This window comes from Mastomys coucha, unplaced genomic scaffold (genome assembly GCF_008632895.1).
Source record: "Mastomys coucha isolate ucsf_1 unplaced genomic scaffold, UCSF_Mcou_1 pScaffold21, whole genome shotgun sequence".
NCBI classification, from domain to species: Eukaryota; Metazoa; Chordata; class Mammalia; order Rodentia; family Muridae; genus Mastomys; species Mastomys coucha.
Window position 1 is genome coordinate 69,650,962 of NW_022196904.1, and position 14,225 is coordinate 69,665,186.

Genomic DNA, 14,225 nt, shown 5'->3' on the forward strand with positions numbered 1-14,225 from the left:
TAAAAAAATGTTTTTATGTGTACAAGTGTTCTTCATACATGTATGTAACCGTACTATATGAATGCCTGGTACTGAGGTCAGAACATGTCATCAGACTTTCTGGAATTGTAGTTATGGTTAGTTGTGAGCCACCAATGGGTACTGAGTAAGGAGAACAAATGATCTTAACCACTGAATCCTCTCTCTAGCCCTACCACCCACCTTTTTGAATGTCTCACTATGTAGCCCTGAATGGCCTGGAACTCACTGTATACAGTGACCTAGTTAGCTTTGAACTCATAGAGCGCTGCCTGCCTCTGCCTCTTTTTTTTTTTAATTAAAGATTTATTTTTCTACATAAGTACACTATAGCTGTCTTCAGACACACCAGAAGAGGGTGTCAGATCTCATTATGAGTGGTTGTAAGCTACCATGTGATTGCTGGGATTTGAACTTAGGACCTTCAGAAGAGCAGTCAGTGCTCTTACCCACTGAGCCATCTCACCATCCCTGTCTCTGCCTCTTGAGTGCTGGGATTAAAGGTGTAATACAACATGCCCAACTCTTTTCCATTACTACTTACATATTTAATTAAGTAAAAAATAGAAACTTAGGGGCTGGCGAGGTGGCTCAGCAGGTAACAGCACTGACTGCTCTTCTGAAGGTACTGAGTTTGGATCCCAGCAACCACATGGTGGCTCACAACCACCCATAGTAAGATCTGATGCTCTCTTCTGGTGTGTCTGAAGACAGCTACAATGAATTAGGCTGGAGCGAGCGGGGCAGAACGAGCAGGGCAGAACGAGCAGGGCAGAACGAGCGGGGGCTGCAGAGGTCCTGAGTTCAATTACCAGCAGCCACACACATGATAGCTCACGGCCATCTGTATAACTACAGTGTACCCATACACATAAAATAAATAAAAAACTAAATCTTTAAAAAAATAGAAACTTAGAAACAACGACATAAATAGGTAGTAAGAAGGTTTTGCATGCTTAATTAATTGTTATCTTTTTTAGGCACAGTTTTGCCATGTAGCTCAAGAACTGTGGACCATCTTGTCTTGGACTGACTCATAGCACTGTGGTTGTAAGAACATGCCAGTGTAATCAGTTTTCATATCATCAAAGTATAATAAACATTCAGGTTAAGGTCTGTGGTTCTTTATCCTGATGAGAAAAAGTAATCTGTTTCAAATAACCTCCCCTGGCACAGTGATACACATTGTAATCCCAACACTTTGAAGTTTGCGGCAGGAGGACCTAGGACAGTTTGAGGCCAATCTTGGCTAATTATTAAGGCCTTTTATTAAAAATAGAATACTAACAACAGAAATCTAATAATTCTCATTAATTCCAAGATTTATCCGGACAACTTAAGTGTAAGATTTGATCAAATTGGTTTTTTTTATTTCAAAATACAGCTGACAAGGTATCATTCTAGAGAAGATGTCATCTTTATTATTTTTGTGTTGATTTATGAATATATTATTAACATTAATAATATGTGACTTTATTACAGGACTTTTATAAGACCGAGTGTTTAAGTCATTTAAGTTAAAACTCAATCAGATAATCCCACATCCACTTAATCTGGTACCAATAAGAAACACATATGAAGTGCTGAAGAGATGGCTCAGTGGCTTAAAGCACTTGGTGCACTTGCTGAAGATCTGGGTTCAATTCCTATCACCCAATGCTGACACACAATCAGCTGCAACTCCAGTTCCAGGGGATCCAACACCCTACTCTGATTTCTGATCACAGGCATGCACATATGGGCCAAACACCCATACACACAAAATCAGAAAAAAAAAACAAAAACAAAAAACAATCCACTGGCTAGAGATGTGACCAAGAGGGAGCATGCTTGCCAAGAACATGCCAGACCTGGAGTTCCATCCCCAGCAACACCTCCCCGCCCCCATATACAATAAAGTTAAAAAGAAAGTAGAGGTTGGGAAACTGGGGGAGGAGGAAGACACATATGAGTGTTGGAGATATTGGTTCAGTGCTTGGCTATCCAGCATTCAGGAAGCCTTGGGATTGAGCCTCAATACCCCATAAACCGGGTTTTGGGGGGGGGCGGGCGTGTCTACAGTCCTAGCACTGGGGAGGTTGAGGCAGGATGATCATAATAAGTTCAAGGTACAGTTTAAGGTCAATTTGGAATATAAGAGAAAGTCACAAAAACAAACACACAACAAAAACAAGTTTAAAAAAAAGACTAAGATGTCAGAAAACACTAATCTATTGAACGGATGAGCTTTAAGAAGGCGGGTGCTGGGAATCAGACGTTCTAGTGTAATTTTTCTGCACCCGTTGGGTTGGCTTGAGTACTCTCTGGTGTGTTCAATCCTTAGTTTGTAAAACAGCCTCCTAGGTGCTTTGCAGACTTCTGATTTATCTCACTGCTTCTGTTTTGACTCCTTTAGGTATCTTTATATTACACTTTCCCACCTAGGACCCGTATTGCTTTTCTTAAAACACGAGATCTATCACTTCTCTTTCTTCCTTAAAACATTTCCTTGCCTTCCCGACCTTTACCATAGAATATCCTAGGTCCTTCCATTGTGCTCCTGCCTTGCTAAGTAGTCCCTGATGGCCTGGAACCTACGATCCTCCTACCTCCGTATCTGGAGTTTGGGGATTAGGAAATGTTCCTTTCGTTTCTTGTTTTTGTTTTACAGAAAAAAAAATTAAGCCCTCCGTCATAGGCTAAAAGGCTTAAGAGTAGTCTAAAGCGAATTTGAGTCAACCATCCTAAACCCCTAACTGCACAGCACGTTCCAGGCTTCAGGGTTCTAGTAAACATGCCCCGCCTCCGCCACGCCCCCGAAGTACCGCCTCTTTAAATTTTAAAACGAAGGCACAGGCCAATGAGAAGTAATTTTCTCCCGGAACTCAGCGCCCCGCCCACCGCCACACCCTCCACCAATCAGACGGAGGTTTTCCACACGCCTTCCAGTTAGGGTTAAAAATGGAAGTGCTTACGTAACTTACGTTCAGCCTGCATCCAATAGCGGCCGAGTTTGGGTATTGGCTCCTCCAATAGCAGCAGCTGTCGGAGAGCGCGGGATCCTTCGGAGCAGGGCCTCAGAGAAGCGGGCAATGGCGCTGGCTCCCTGAGGAGAGTGCTTTACCTCAGGAAGGGCCGGCCACGCGCGGCCGGGCGGAGGGAGTCCCGTGGCGGCCGAGATGGCCTGCTGTCACAAGGTGATGCTGCTGTTGGACACCGCGGGCGACTCTGCTCGCCATAGCCCGGCCCGGCGCGCCGCCCTCCGTCTCCTCACTTACCTGAGCTGCCGCTTCGGCCTTGCCAGGGTCCATTGGACCTTCAAGTTCTTCGACTCTCAGGGGGCACGAAGCCGGCCCTCCCGCGTGTCCGACTTCCGCGAACTGGGGAGCCGCTCCTGGGAGGATTTCGAGGAGGAACTGGAGGCCAGGCTAGGGGATCGCCCTCTCGGAGCCCACCTGCCCGGCCCGACGCCCAGGGCCACCCACACGCACGGTGCCCTGATGGAGACGCTGCTCGACTACCAGTGGGACCGGCCGGAGATCACGTCGCCCACCAAGCCGATCCTGCGGAGCAGCGGGAGGAGGCTCCTGGACGCTGACAGCGAAGCCAAGGAGGCCCAGGCCGCGCTCGGGGGCTTTGGGAACGCCGTCTTCCTCCTGGCGCCCTGTCCGCACTCGCAGAGGGAGCTGATTCAGTTCGTGTCGGGGTGCGAGGCCCAGGCTCAACGCGGGCCGCTCACCCCCAAGCAAGTGATGGAGAAGGTGTTACCCAAGAGAGTCCAAGAGGTCATGAGCGCCCGAAATATAACCCTGTACTGGGTGGATACCACCGAGCGGTCTAAGGTGAGGTGAGAGCGGTCTGGATCCAGTACACAGCTCCCCGACAGCTGAACTTGTCAGGCTCTGTTAAAGTGGATAGACCCAGAATGAACCCAGTGTGCCTTCGAAGGAAACCCTCGAGGGTCGCAAAGACAGTGTTCCTCCAACAAAATGGTTAGATTCTGGGTAGTTCCTGAATATGAGTGTGGAAGAGCTTCTGTGCTTTGGTACCTGTGTGCTTTTGCGTACTTAGTTTTGCTACACACAGCACTTGTATTCCAGCATGTGGAAGCCTGGTTCAGCCAGGCTATAGGACTTGGCCGCTTGTTTTGTCTTGTGCTGCTCTGTCTTCCTGGACCTCTAATCCTACCCCTCTTAGGCAGTAGAATCCTCTCTTAACCTTTGTTGTCGGCCAGGCCTAATGACTCCCTAGCCCTCACCTTTAATCCCAGCACTCAGGAGGCAGAGAGAGGCAGGTGTATCTCTTTAGTTCTAGCCTCCAGGTCTATGCAGAGAGACCCTGCCTCCAAAACAAAAGCAAAACCCCTTTGTTGTTGTGGCATGTGCTCTTTCTCTTATTATGCTCCTCTTGGACACACCTGTCTTTTTCCATGTATTCTAAAAATGCCACCTCAATGATGGTGGCCCATGGGAAGCTGAGGCAGGATTGCCACAATACAGGACTAGCCAGGGCTGCAAGATCGTGTTTCAAAAAAAGCAAACAACAAAAAAATTTCACAGTTACCAGGTCTTAACTCCGCCTAGTATTTCCCCACAATTTAACATAGTGAGTGTTAAGTAAATATTTGCTGATTAAATTAATCACTTTTTACAAACTTAGTCTAAAAACAGCTAATTTGTTTTTTTGTTTTTTGTTTTTTTTTTTTTGAAGCAGTGATGCTTCTTGCTCCAGTAAGTGCTATGATAAATGTGTGTGTGTATGCTTATTAGTTTTGAGACAGACTAGTGTAGTGTAGTGTAGTGTAGTGGCCTGGAGCTCTGTGTAATGGAGGATGACTTTAAACTCTTGGTCTCCTGCTTTCATATGTATATGAAGTTTTTTTTCCTGTTGCATCATTTAGTAAAGATATATGCACTAATGAGCTACTCAATTGAGTTCATCCTACCCTGTTTTAGGTGCTGGAGATATGGTGAGTAAATAAAGTGTATTTTCTAGTTTGGAAGATATATTAAACAGATGAGCAAATCAGCGATCATTTCAAAACTTGCTCCAGAGAAACAAAAGACTGAGTGAGGGGAGCAGCTGGTTATTGTACTTAGGGAAGAAGGCCTTTCTTGCAGACTTGAACAGTGAATGAAGAAGAATGTGAAGGCTGGGAAAGATTAATCCAGACTTAGAGGTGTGTGTAAGGATATGAGCTAGGAGTGAACTTTGTATTACAAATAGAAAGGCGAGGAGCTCTGAACCCAGAAAAGCAATGGGTAGAACAAAGTTAGAAAGAAGTGGCCAATCCTCCAGGCCAGACTTGAAACAGATCAATGAGAAGATTTAGAAAGTGGTTTAAATAGGTGAAGAGCTTCTAATTAATAGAACTACATAGCTCTAACCAGGAGTTGATTAAATAGCAAGATTACAGATGAGAAATTAACAATAGTCATACAGAATGTTAAGGTTCAGGGGAAGAATTGGGGGTAAATATGATCAAAATACACTGTAAGAACAGTTCCAAGAATTAATTTAAACCTTTAATTTTATTTTACGTGTATGGGTGTTTTGACTGCATGTATGTCTATGAATTACCTGCTGGTGCCTATGAGGGCCAGAAGAGGTTATAGGAACTGGAGTCATCTGTTGTTTTGAGCTGCCATGTGGGTGCTAAGAATTAAACCTATTTCCTCTAAAAGAGCAGACAATACTCTTAGCTGCAGAGTCACCCCTCCAGCCCTAATAAAAATATAGTGTTAAAGCTGGTTGAATGATGCCTTTAATCCCAGCACTTAGGCAAAAGCCAGTGGATCTCCTGAGTTCAAGGCCAGCCTGGTCTACATATTGAGTTCCAGGATAGTGAGACCCTGACTTATAAAACAAACAAACAAGTATTAGGCACTTAGTATTAATACTTATTAAGTATTAGAGCTAGAGATAGAGCACTGATTGCTCTTCAAGAGGACCTGGATTCAATTCCCAGCACCAAACTGGTGGCTTACAACCTTTTGTAATTCCTCTCCCAGGGGATTTGACACCCCCCTTTTGATCTCCAAGGGCATCAGGCAAGCAAGTGGTACACAGACATACATACAGGAAAAACACCTATATACATATAATACATTTTATACACACATACATACAGATTTCCAATATAAATTGAGTATGGTGGAGTGCTTGGGAGAATTGTGTACAACTAACACGTAAATGAAAAGTCCTTTATTAAGTTTAGCTTTTCATCAATAGACAGCCCCCACCCTTCCAAGCTGCTCTCCTGGCTGAATCAGTTTGGAAAGATTTGTTTCTTGTGACATCAGAGCTAATTTGATGTTCTTCCGCATAACAGTGAACTACATGGATGAGAACAGATTAATCCATTAATTAACTTACTGTTACAGCACCTCAAAACTTCCAAGATTGCTGTGCCTGACTGAAAGAAAACTTTCAGAATAATATATCCTGGTTTTCTGTTTTGTTTTGTTTTTAAAGACAAGGCCTGTGTATAGCTCAGGTTTGGTGTAGCCTGGAATTCAGTCCTGCTGCTTTAGCCTCCCAAGTGCAGTGGCATTTAATCAGTCCATCAAGGTTCATGAAAGTGTCATTTTTAAAAACATCAAAATAGTTTAATTCTTGGACTCATGTCTTGCTGTATTTGTAGCTGAATTCTTGCTCCTCTTTGAACTTGAATATAATGGGTAGTTGGAGGCTGACCTGGATAGCCTTGAGGACCCTTCCAGTTTTATTTTGTTTTGTTTTAAAGATTTGATTTTTTAACTTAGGTATATGAGTACCCTGTCACTGTCTTCAGACATACCATAGGACGATATCAGATCCCATTACAGATGGTTGTTGATGTGTTTGAGTGTCGGCAGTGCCAGCGGGATGCGTCTGCAAGTATCACACCAGGCCCAGACAGTTCCACGTGTAAGAGGTTTAATTGAGAGGGAGTAGGGGGATAGCGGCGCAGAAAGAGAGAGGGGGGAGAGAGAAAGAAATGGAGGAATTGTCTCATATATACGGGTTGTGACGTAGTGGTCCCAGGTAAAGGTGGGAGTTGAACCCAATGGATTCTGGGAATATGGTAGCCGTTGTCCTGGCAACAGGTCTGTGGACCCGCCCATATATCTGCCGCATGTTCTGGATGCTAACAGTTGTGAGCCACCATGTAGTTGCTGGGAATTGAACTCAGGACCTCTGGAAGAGCAGTTAGTGCTCTTAGCCACTGAGCCATCTCTCCAGCCCCACTTCCAGTTCTTATTCCTCATATTTATGTGGCAACTTATAAAGTTAATAACTGTGGTATAGGGTAGGTGCTGTAATTTCATATTCCCGTGGTATTGTCATGTTACATGATGCTGTCAAATAGTTTATATTGTTGCTGTTTAATTCCACCAGCCTATTTTTCCTTCTGTTTTATGTGTATGAGTATTCTGTCTGCATCTATGTCTGTGCATTATTAGTTGTGTGCTTGGTGTCCTTGATGGTCAGAAAAAGGTGGAACTAGAGTCATAGACAGCCGTAAGCTGCCACGTGGGTGCTGGGAATTAAATCTGGGTCCTCTGGAAGACCAAACTGTTCTCTTAAGCATTGAGCCATCTCTCCACCCCCAAGTTCACCAGTCTTAGACATTGTTTCTCAACCACTTTGTCACACAGAGGTGGCACAATAAAACTTTGTTGAAAAATGCTGCTTGAATATCAGCATTCTATGAGTGAAGCAAAGAGGCAATGTTTTGACGAAGCAGGAGGTGCCGTTGATAGATAAGTAGAATCAGCACCCAGTTGGTAGAGAGGCACAGGAGGTGCAACCAGAAAGACATTTCCATGTTATACATTTCCATAAGATAATGTGACACGTTTAAGATAGCTTTACTGTGCCTAGAAGGTGGGGATTGCTGATGGAGAAGTTGCTGAGTTTGGTTTTAAAGGGCTTTATGGCAGTGCTAGAGTTACTTCATCACAGGAGCAGGAAGCATAAAGGCTAGCAAGCACGATGTGAATGAGCACACGAGTCACAGAGGCAGAAGTTAGAGGGAGGACACAGCCTTGGTAATCTGTGAAATAGTTCATCAAGGCCAGGTGTGCTTTTAATCCTAAAACTTGGGAAACTGAGGCAGGAGGACCTCAACTTTAGGCCCTTTTGGACTATATGAAGAGACCCTGGCTTGAATTAAAAGAGTTTAGTTGGACCTATAATCTAGGCTGTTTACCAGGCAGATGGATGAAAAGTTCAGATCTTTCTGCCTTATATAGTGAGTTCAAGGCTAGCCTGGGTTGATGAGACCTTGTTTAAAATGAAAAATAGTTGGGCTGGAGAGATGGCTCAGAGGTTGAGAATGTTTGCTGCTCTTCCCTGAGTTCAGGTTCCAGCACCCATGTTAGGCAGTTAATAACTGTATGTAATACTAGCTGGCCTCTGAGGACACCCACATACACTGCATACAGGTATTACATACAAATAAAAATGAAGTCTTTTTAGAACATGAAAAGCAGTAGAAAGAGGACTAATTTTTAAAAAGCCTAGTCTTTTATTTATGTGTATATGCATACTCATTTGTGTATCATGTGTGTAGGAGGGCAGAAGACAACAGGGTGTGGTTCCTCCAGTGGAACTCACCAAGAAGGTTAGCCAACCAGAGTATATTAAGGAAGGATACATCTAGCCAGGCAGTGGTGGTGCACACCTTTAATCTCAGCACTTGGGAGGCAGACAGAGGCCAGCAGATTTCTGAGTTCCAGGCCAGCCTGGTCTACAGAGTGAGTTCCAGGACACCCAGGGCTATACAGAGAAACCCTCTCTTGGGGGCGGGGGGCGGGGTGGGGGAAGGATACATCTGTCTCTGTTTCTCAGTGCTAGGATTATAAACATGTGTCCCTGTGCTTGGCTCTTTTACATGGGTTCTAGGGTTTAAGTTCAGGTCCTGTGCTTACAAGCAAGCACTTGGTTGATAGTCATCTATCTCCCTAGTACTCCATTTCTTGAAGGGATATTATGTGGTAATTATGTTCTTGAGCTATATAGTAATAGATACTAGGTGTTATTTGTACTTAGGTCAACAGATACATTAATTGCTAACTTGAGCTTTTAATAATTTTTCTCTATTTCCTCTAGTTTATTCATAAATGCTTATATAACTAATCTGTTTCTTTGTCATGTTTATTTTAGTTGTGGGCTTCCCCAGACCATGTTGGATACTGGACAGTTTGTGAACTGCTCCAACATGGAGGAGGTGCCATCTTGCCAGCTGAAACTTGGAGCCTGGGTTTTACTAAAGCCAGGGAAACAGTGTTGCCATGTGGTAGAGAGCTGTCACATGAACCTCACCTCTCCCCGTGGATCTCAGCTCTGCCAATAGATGCCACTGTAAACTGTTTGCTGTATAATTCTGAGTATGAAGCTTCATTTCCACGAATTGAAGGCACATTGTTTCTCCCTGTTAAAGGTAAGCAAATACCTTACCTTTTAAATCTTACCTTTTTTCTTTAAGGCATACTTTCAATTTCTTTAGCATTTCCTATAGCCTGATAATTATTGGTTATAATTGAAAGGATTAAAAGATCTGTAAGCAAAATCAGACACCACAGGAAGCCTGAACTGTGGTGCAACTGTCAGTGCATGCATTAAAAAGGGGTGGGAGGGGAAAGCGGGTTAGACAGTGATTACAGAGGATTTTTCAGTTCTTCCAAAAGAGGGGTGATATTGGTCAAATACCCAAGCACATGGGTATTAGGATATCATTGCCTTGTAAAAGAAATGGATAAATTAGAGATCATATAGAAAGAGAATGATTACAAAAGAAAGAAATTATAAAACCCCCAAATAATACTTGTTACTGGGAAAAGCCAACATATTCACAAATTTGTTTGCTATGATTGCTACATGGTGAAGCTCATTTCTAAGTATACCATATATTCATATAGAAATGCTGTATAGAGGTGTATACTTTAAACTGTGGTGTAATTATGGGCATCTTAAGGATTTTTAGGTTTGATGTTTTCTGTTTTATTCTGTTTTATAAAGTCTCAAGCTGGCTTTAGATTCACTAGCTTTGAAATTCTGGTCATATTGCCTCCACTTCCCAAGCGGTGGGCTTACAGGTGTATGATTCAAGAGTTGGCCAGTTTTAAGAGTATTTTGGGGCCTGGTCTTAACTCTTCCAGAGGTCCTGAGTTCAATTCCCACAATCATCTATAAAGGGATCTGATGTCCTCTTCTGGGATGCAGGTGAACATGCAGACAGAGCACTCAGATATTAAAAAAAACAAAAACAAAAGGAAAAACAAAAAACTCCTCCAGTTCCAGGAGATCCAATGTCCTTTTCTGATCTTCAAGGGCACTAGGCACTCATGTGGTGCATACGCATATACACACATATATAAACACTCATACACATAAAAGGAAGAAATTTTTTTAAGCATTATTTATTTTATTTATATGAGTATAGTGTTGCTATCTTCAGATACACCAGAAGAAGAAATCATATGGCATTACAGATAGTTATGAGCCACCATGTGGTTGCTGGGAATTGAACTCAGGACCTCTTGAAGAGCAGTCAGTGCTCTTAACTGCTGAGCCATTTCTCCAGCCCCCTGACATTCTTTCAAAGAAGAAAAGGAAGAAAATTTTAAAAAATGCTTTTATTTAAGTAATTTTCCATTCATCTTTAGAATATAACCTTCTCATAATATACACTATCTTCTATAGGATTATTTTTCTCATGGGTAACTTGGTATTTAACTCAAAGCCTACATATTAGACAGTTACCTATCACTGAATCATCCCTAATCTTGCCAATGTAGGTATTATTTCAGTTTTGTTTTTGAGTCTTTTCTGAAACAGGACCTCAGTATATAGTTCAGATTGGCCTGGGCCACTCTCATCTTCCCACCTAAGCACCTGAGTGCTACAATTATGGATATTTACCACCATACCAATCAGACTCTTATTTTTTGTTAGTACTACTTCAGTACATATTTCCAAATCATAACGGAGAAGTTCTTATACTGTACTCATTTGTATAATGCCTAATGAATCTTCTCTGATAGCTTGCAGACAACAGGCTAAGGGTTGATATGAATTGAGTGACAGATAGTACCTACTGTCTGAACTGAAAATCTTGTTTCTTTCATTCTTATTCTGACATCTCTTCTAGAAGTTTTCATATGTTAGAATTTTAATACTTTTTATTTCTAACAGGCAAAGAAATTCAAGAAACATGGGCAATCTCCCTAGAGCCTTTAGCCATGCATCAGAGACATTTTCAAAAGCCAGTCAGAATTTTCCTAAGAGGCTCAGTGGCACAGTGGTCTCTCCCAATGAGTAGTGCTTTAGGCACTGACAACTGGATGCTGCAAAGTCCAGAGGAATACAAGTCAACTCAAAGGCTGTTGTTTCAGGAGCTGGTAAGCAGGCTGACTGCTGAAGAATTCCATCTGGTAGGTGTCCTCCACATGTCAGGGATCTCTGATAGCACTCTGGTGAGATGAGGTATTCTTGTTCATAAAATGCCAAGGATCACCTTCTTAGTATAGTCTCACTAAAACTGCTGGTAGTTTTCAGATAATACTGCGTTCACCAAAGCATATGAAAATGATTATTAGTGAAGAAACCATTTGTAAAGTTGCATATACCATGAGTCCAATTAAGTTAAAGACCCTGAATTTACATAGGACAAAAGTAGTGGGCCAAATAGGATGGTCGTATGAGACTGGAATGATGGGTGGTTTCTCACTATTTCATAAATATGCGATAATATACTCTGATTTTAGTGTCTTTTAAGAAAAAGCTGCTGCAATGTAAAAACAGCATAATAAATAGCTTAAGAATAATCACTCAAACTTGGGACTGTCTTCTGAAAAGGAACACAGATACACCCAGCTTACTTTAAAATGATGGCGTGTTTGTTTGAGACAGGGTTTCAACCCTAGCTGGCCTGGACCTTGCTTTGTTGACAAGGCTGGCCCTGAATTCACAGGCTCTGCCCTACTCTGCCCTTCCAGGGCTGGAATAAATGATAAATAGGCACCACCCCTAGTTGTGATGGCTGTTTTTAAAATCCTTACCTTTCTTTGCCTTTGTAATCTAAGAAAGTAGATACTTATTCTGGATCCTGTGGTAAAATATTCTAGAGGAAGATTGTTGGTGCTGTCTGAAAACTGTCCTAAGACTCACATGCTCCATTAAAAAGGACACCCCATTGCATTATTACTAATATGGTGTAAACCTTGCTTATACTAGGTAAACAGAGTTGGGGACTGAGGCCATCTAAATTAGGTCTTAGCTCTGGTGCCCAGATATGAGCTGGCTAAATCTCTTCAGTGGTTTTATTGCCTCACAGTTAAGTACATTTGTTCTGAAGTCAGATGTATCCAGTAACGTCTTCCTACACAAACAGGTGATCTTGAACCAGGAGCTTTTTCCTCATCTTAGTCCCTCCTCTAAGAAGTGGAAGTAATCATTTTAAATTGAGTGGTTCAAGATTCAACAAATGTGTAATGAGCTGTGATTGCTTTAGTTGCCATGTACTAGATTTGGAAAAGGGTGGGCGAGGATCTCTTTATTCTTTTTCCTACTTGAATAAATCTTGTTTTCCTTTTCTTTTTTAAAACAAATACAATTGGAAAGATGCAGAGAAAGAAAGCACATAGTAAATATGACCAGCAGTGTAAGCCTTTTTTTAATAGGTTGAAACTTAGGGATTATATGATTAGTAAATTCTCTTCTGCCTCTGATAGACAACTATTATTCAGTCTTCTAGTAGGCCACATTCTTTTAGGCATTTTGACAATAATATTCTCAACTAATTAGTATTTCTTTATAGGTTGCCAGTGTGGATCCTGGTGAAGGCTGGCCCCCCATCACGGGAATTATTTCCCCATTCTCTGCCAATGCCATGATTCTCACAGTGTTCCGAACCAAAGAAGCTGAATTTCAAAGACATTTTCTCCAGACAGCTGTGACAGAAGGTTCCCAGGATATAGCTTCCTTTTTCTCAGATGTTGTAGATAGTGTACTGAATCAGGGTCATAATTTATTTGAAGATCCTGCATCTTCTGGTAAGTTTTCCCACCAGTAATTAGCACAGCACAGGGTAGTTTGCAGTCTCTTCTATCCTTTTTCATCATGTGTTTAGTGGAATCCCAGGATGTTGTAAGTCAAATAAAACTGAGCTCTATAGCAGCTATAGGCAGTTTAGATTGCTAGTTTTAGAAATCCTGAAGGTCTTTAGCTAAAGGCACTGTGAAACACTTTGAAATTAGTGGTAAGATGAAGCCCGGCTCCTAGGATAGTTCATGACTATAAATGTAGATGCCTAGGACATAAAAGTAGAAGGGAGATTTAAAAACAAAACAGGGAAAGAGGTGTAAAGAGAAGGGACATGGGTAATAGCTGTACTAGGGAAGGAATCAAAATATTCCTTATTTCTCTCATGTGGATCTTCTGTATACATGCATACATATGCATATGTGGCATGAAAGCAGGAGAACTGTTTGAAGGTGTGAAAAGAAACAGCAAAATTGGGACAGTTTAAGAAGGGAGTGATAAATATGAACAAGGCTCAATGATACATATATATACAAGTGTCATAATGAAAAAATTTTAAAAACTGAATGAAAATACAATGAGAATTATTTTATACACTGAAAAACTATTTTTTTGTTGTTGTTATTGTTGTTGATAGGGCTTCTTTTTGTATACCTGGCTATCCTAGAACTCACTCAGTAGGCCAGGATGGCCTCAGACTCCTAGAGATCCACTTGTCTCTGCCTCTTGAGTGCTGGGACTAAAGGTGTACACTACCACTGCTGAGCTTGAAATTTTCATTTTAAAGCTTGGGGTGGAGAAGACTGCGTGAGGACTGGAATGATATCTCAGAGCCGGCTTAAGAGCAATGCCTGTTGTTCTAGAAAACCTGGGTGTAATTCCCAGCACCCATATGGTTGCTCACAGCTGTATGTAACTCCAGTTCCAGGGGATGCAACTCCCTCTTCTTCTGGCTTTTGTAGATGCTACATAGAAGTGGTACACAAGCACATGCAGGCTAAAACACCCATACACACAAAATTACCAGGAAAAAAAAAAGGAACATCAGGGTTATGGAGATGGCTCAGAAGGGTAAGGATGCTTTCTGCCAAACTGAGAGTCTGAGTTTGATTTCTGGGCCATGTACAGATAGAGAGAACTGACTTGACAACGTATGCACATTGTCACATGTGCGTGCATACACACAGTAGTAATAATAA

The 14,225-nt window shown here is 42.1% G+C and overlaps 1 protein-coding gene across 1 annotated transcript in view; it reads left to right on the top strand.

Moving 5' to 3' along the window:
- Nucleotides 1-3,064: 3,064 nt before the first annotated feature.
- The window catches only part of Ticrr (TOPBP1 interacting checkpoint and replication regulator), a 40,551-nt gene continuing 29,390 nt past the window's right edge, over nucleotides 3,065-14,225 (top strand). The window contains exons 1-4 of the mRNA XM_031387068.1: nucleotides 3,065-3,839; nucleotides 9,148-9,424; nucleotides 11,179-11,417; nucleotides 12,803-13,037. Coding sequence (XP_031242928.1) covers nucleotides 3,177-3,839; nucleotides 9,148-9,424; nucleotides 11,179-11,417; nucleotides 12,803-13,037 — 1,414 coding nt within the window. The 5' untranslated portion in view covers nucleotides 3,065-3,176. The remainder of the gene's footprint in view (nucleotides 3,840-9,147; nucleotides 9,425-11,178; nucleotides 11,418-12,802; nucleotides 13,038-14,225) is intronic.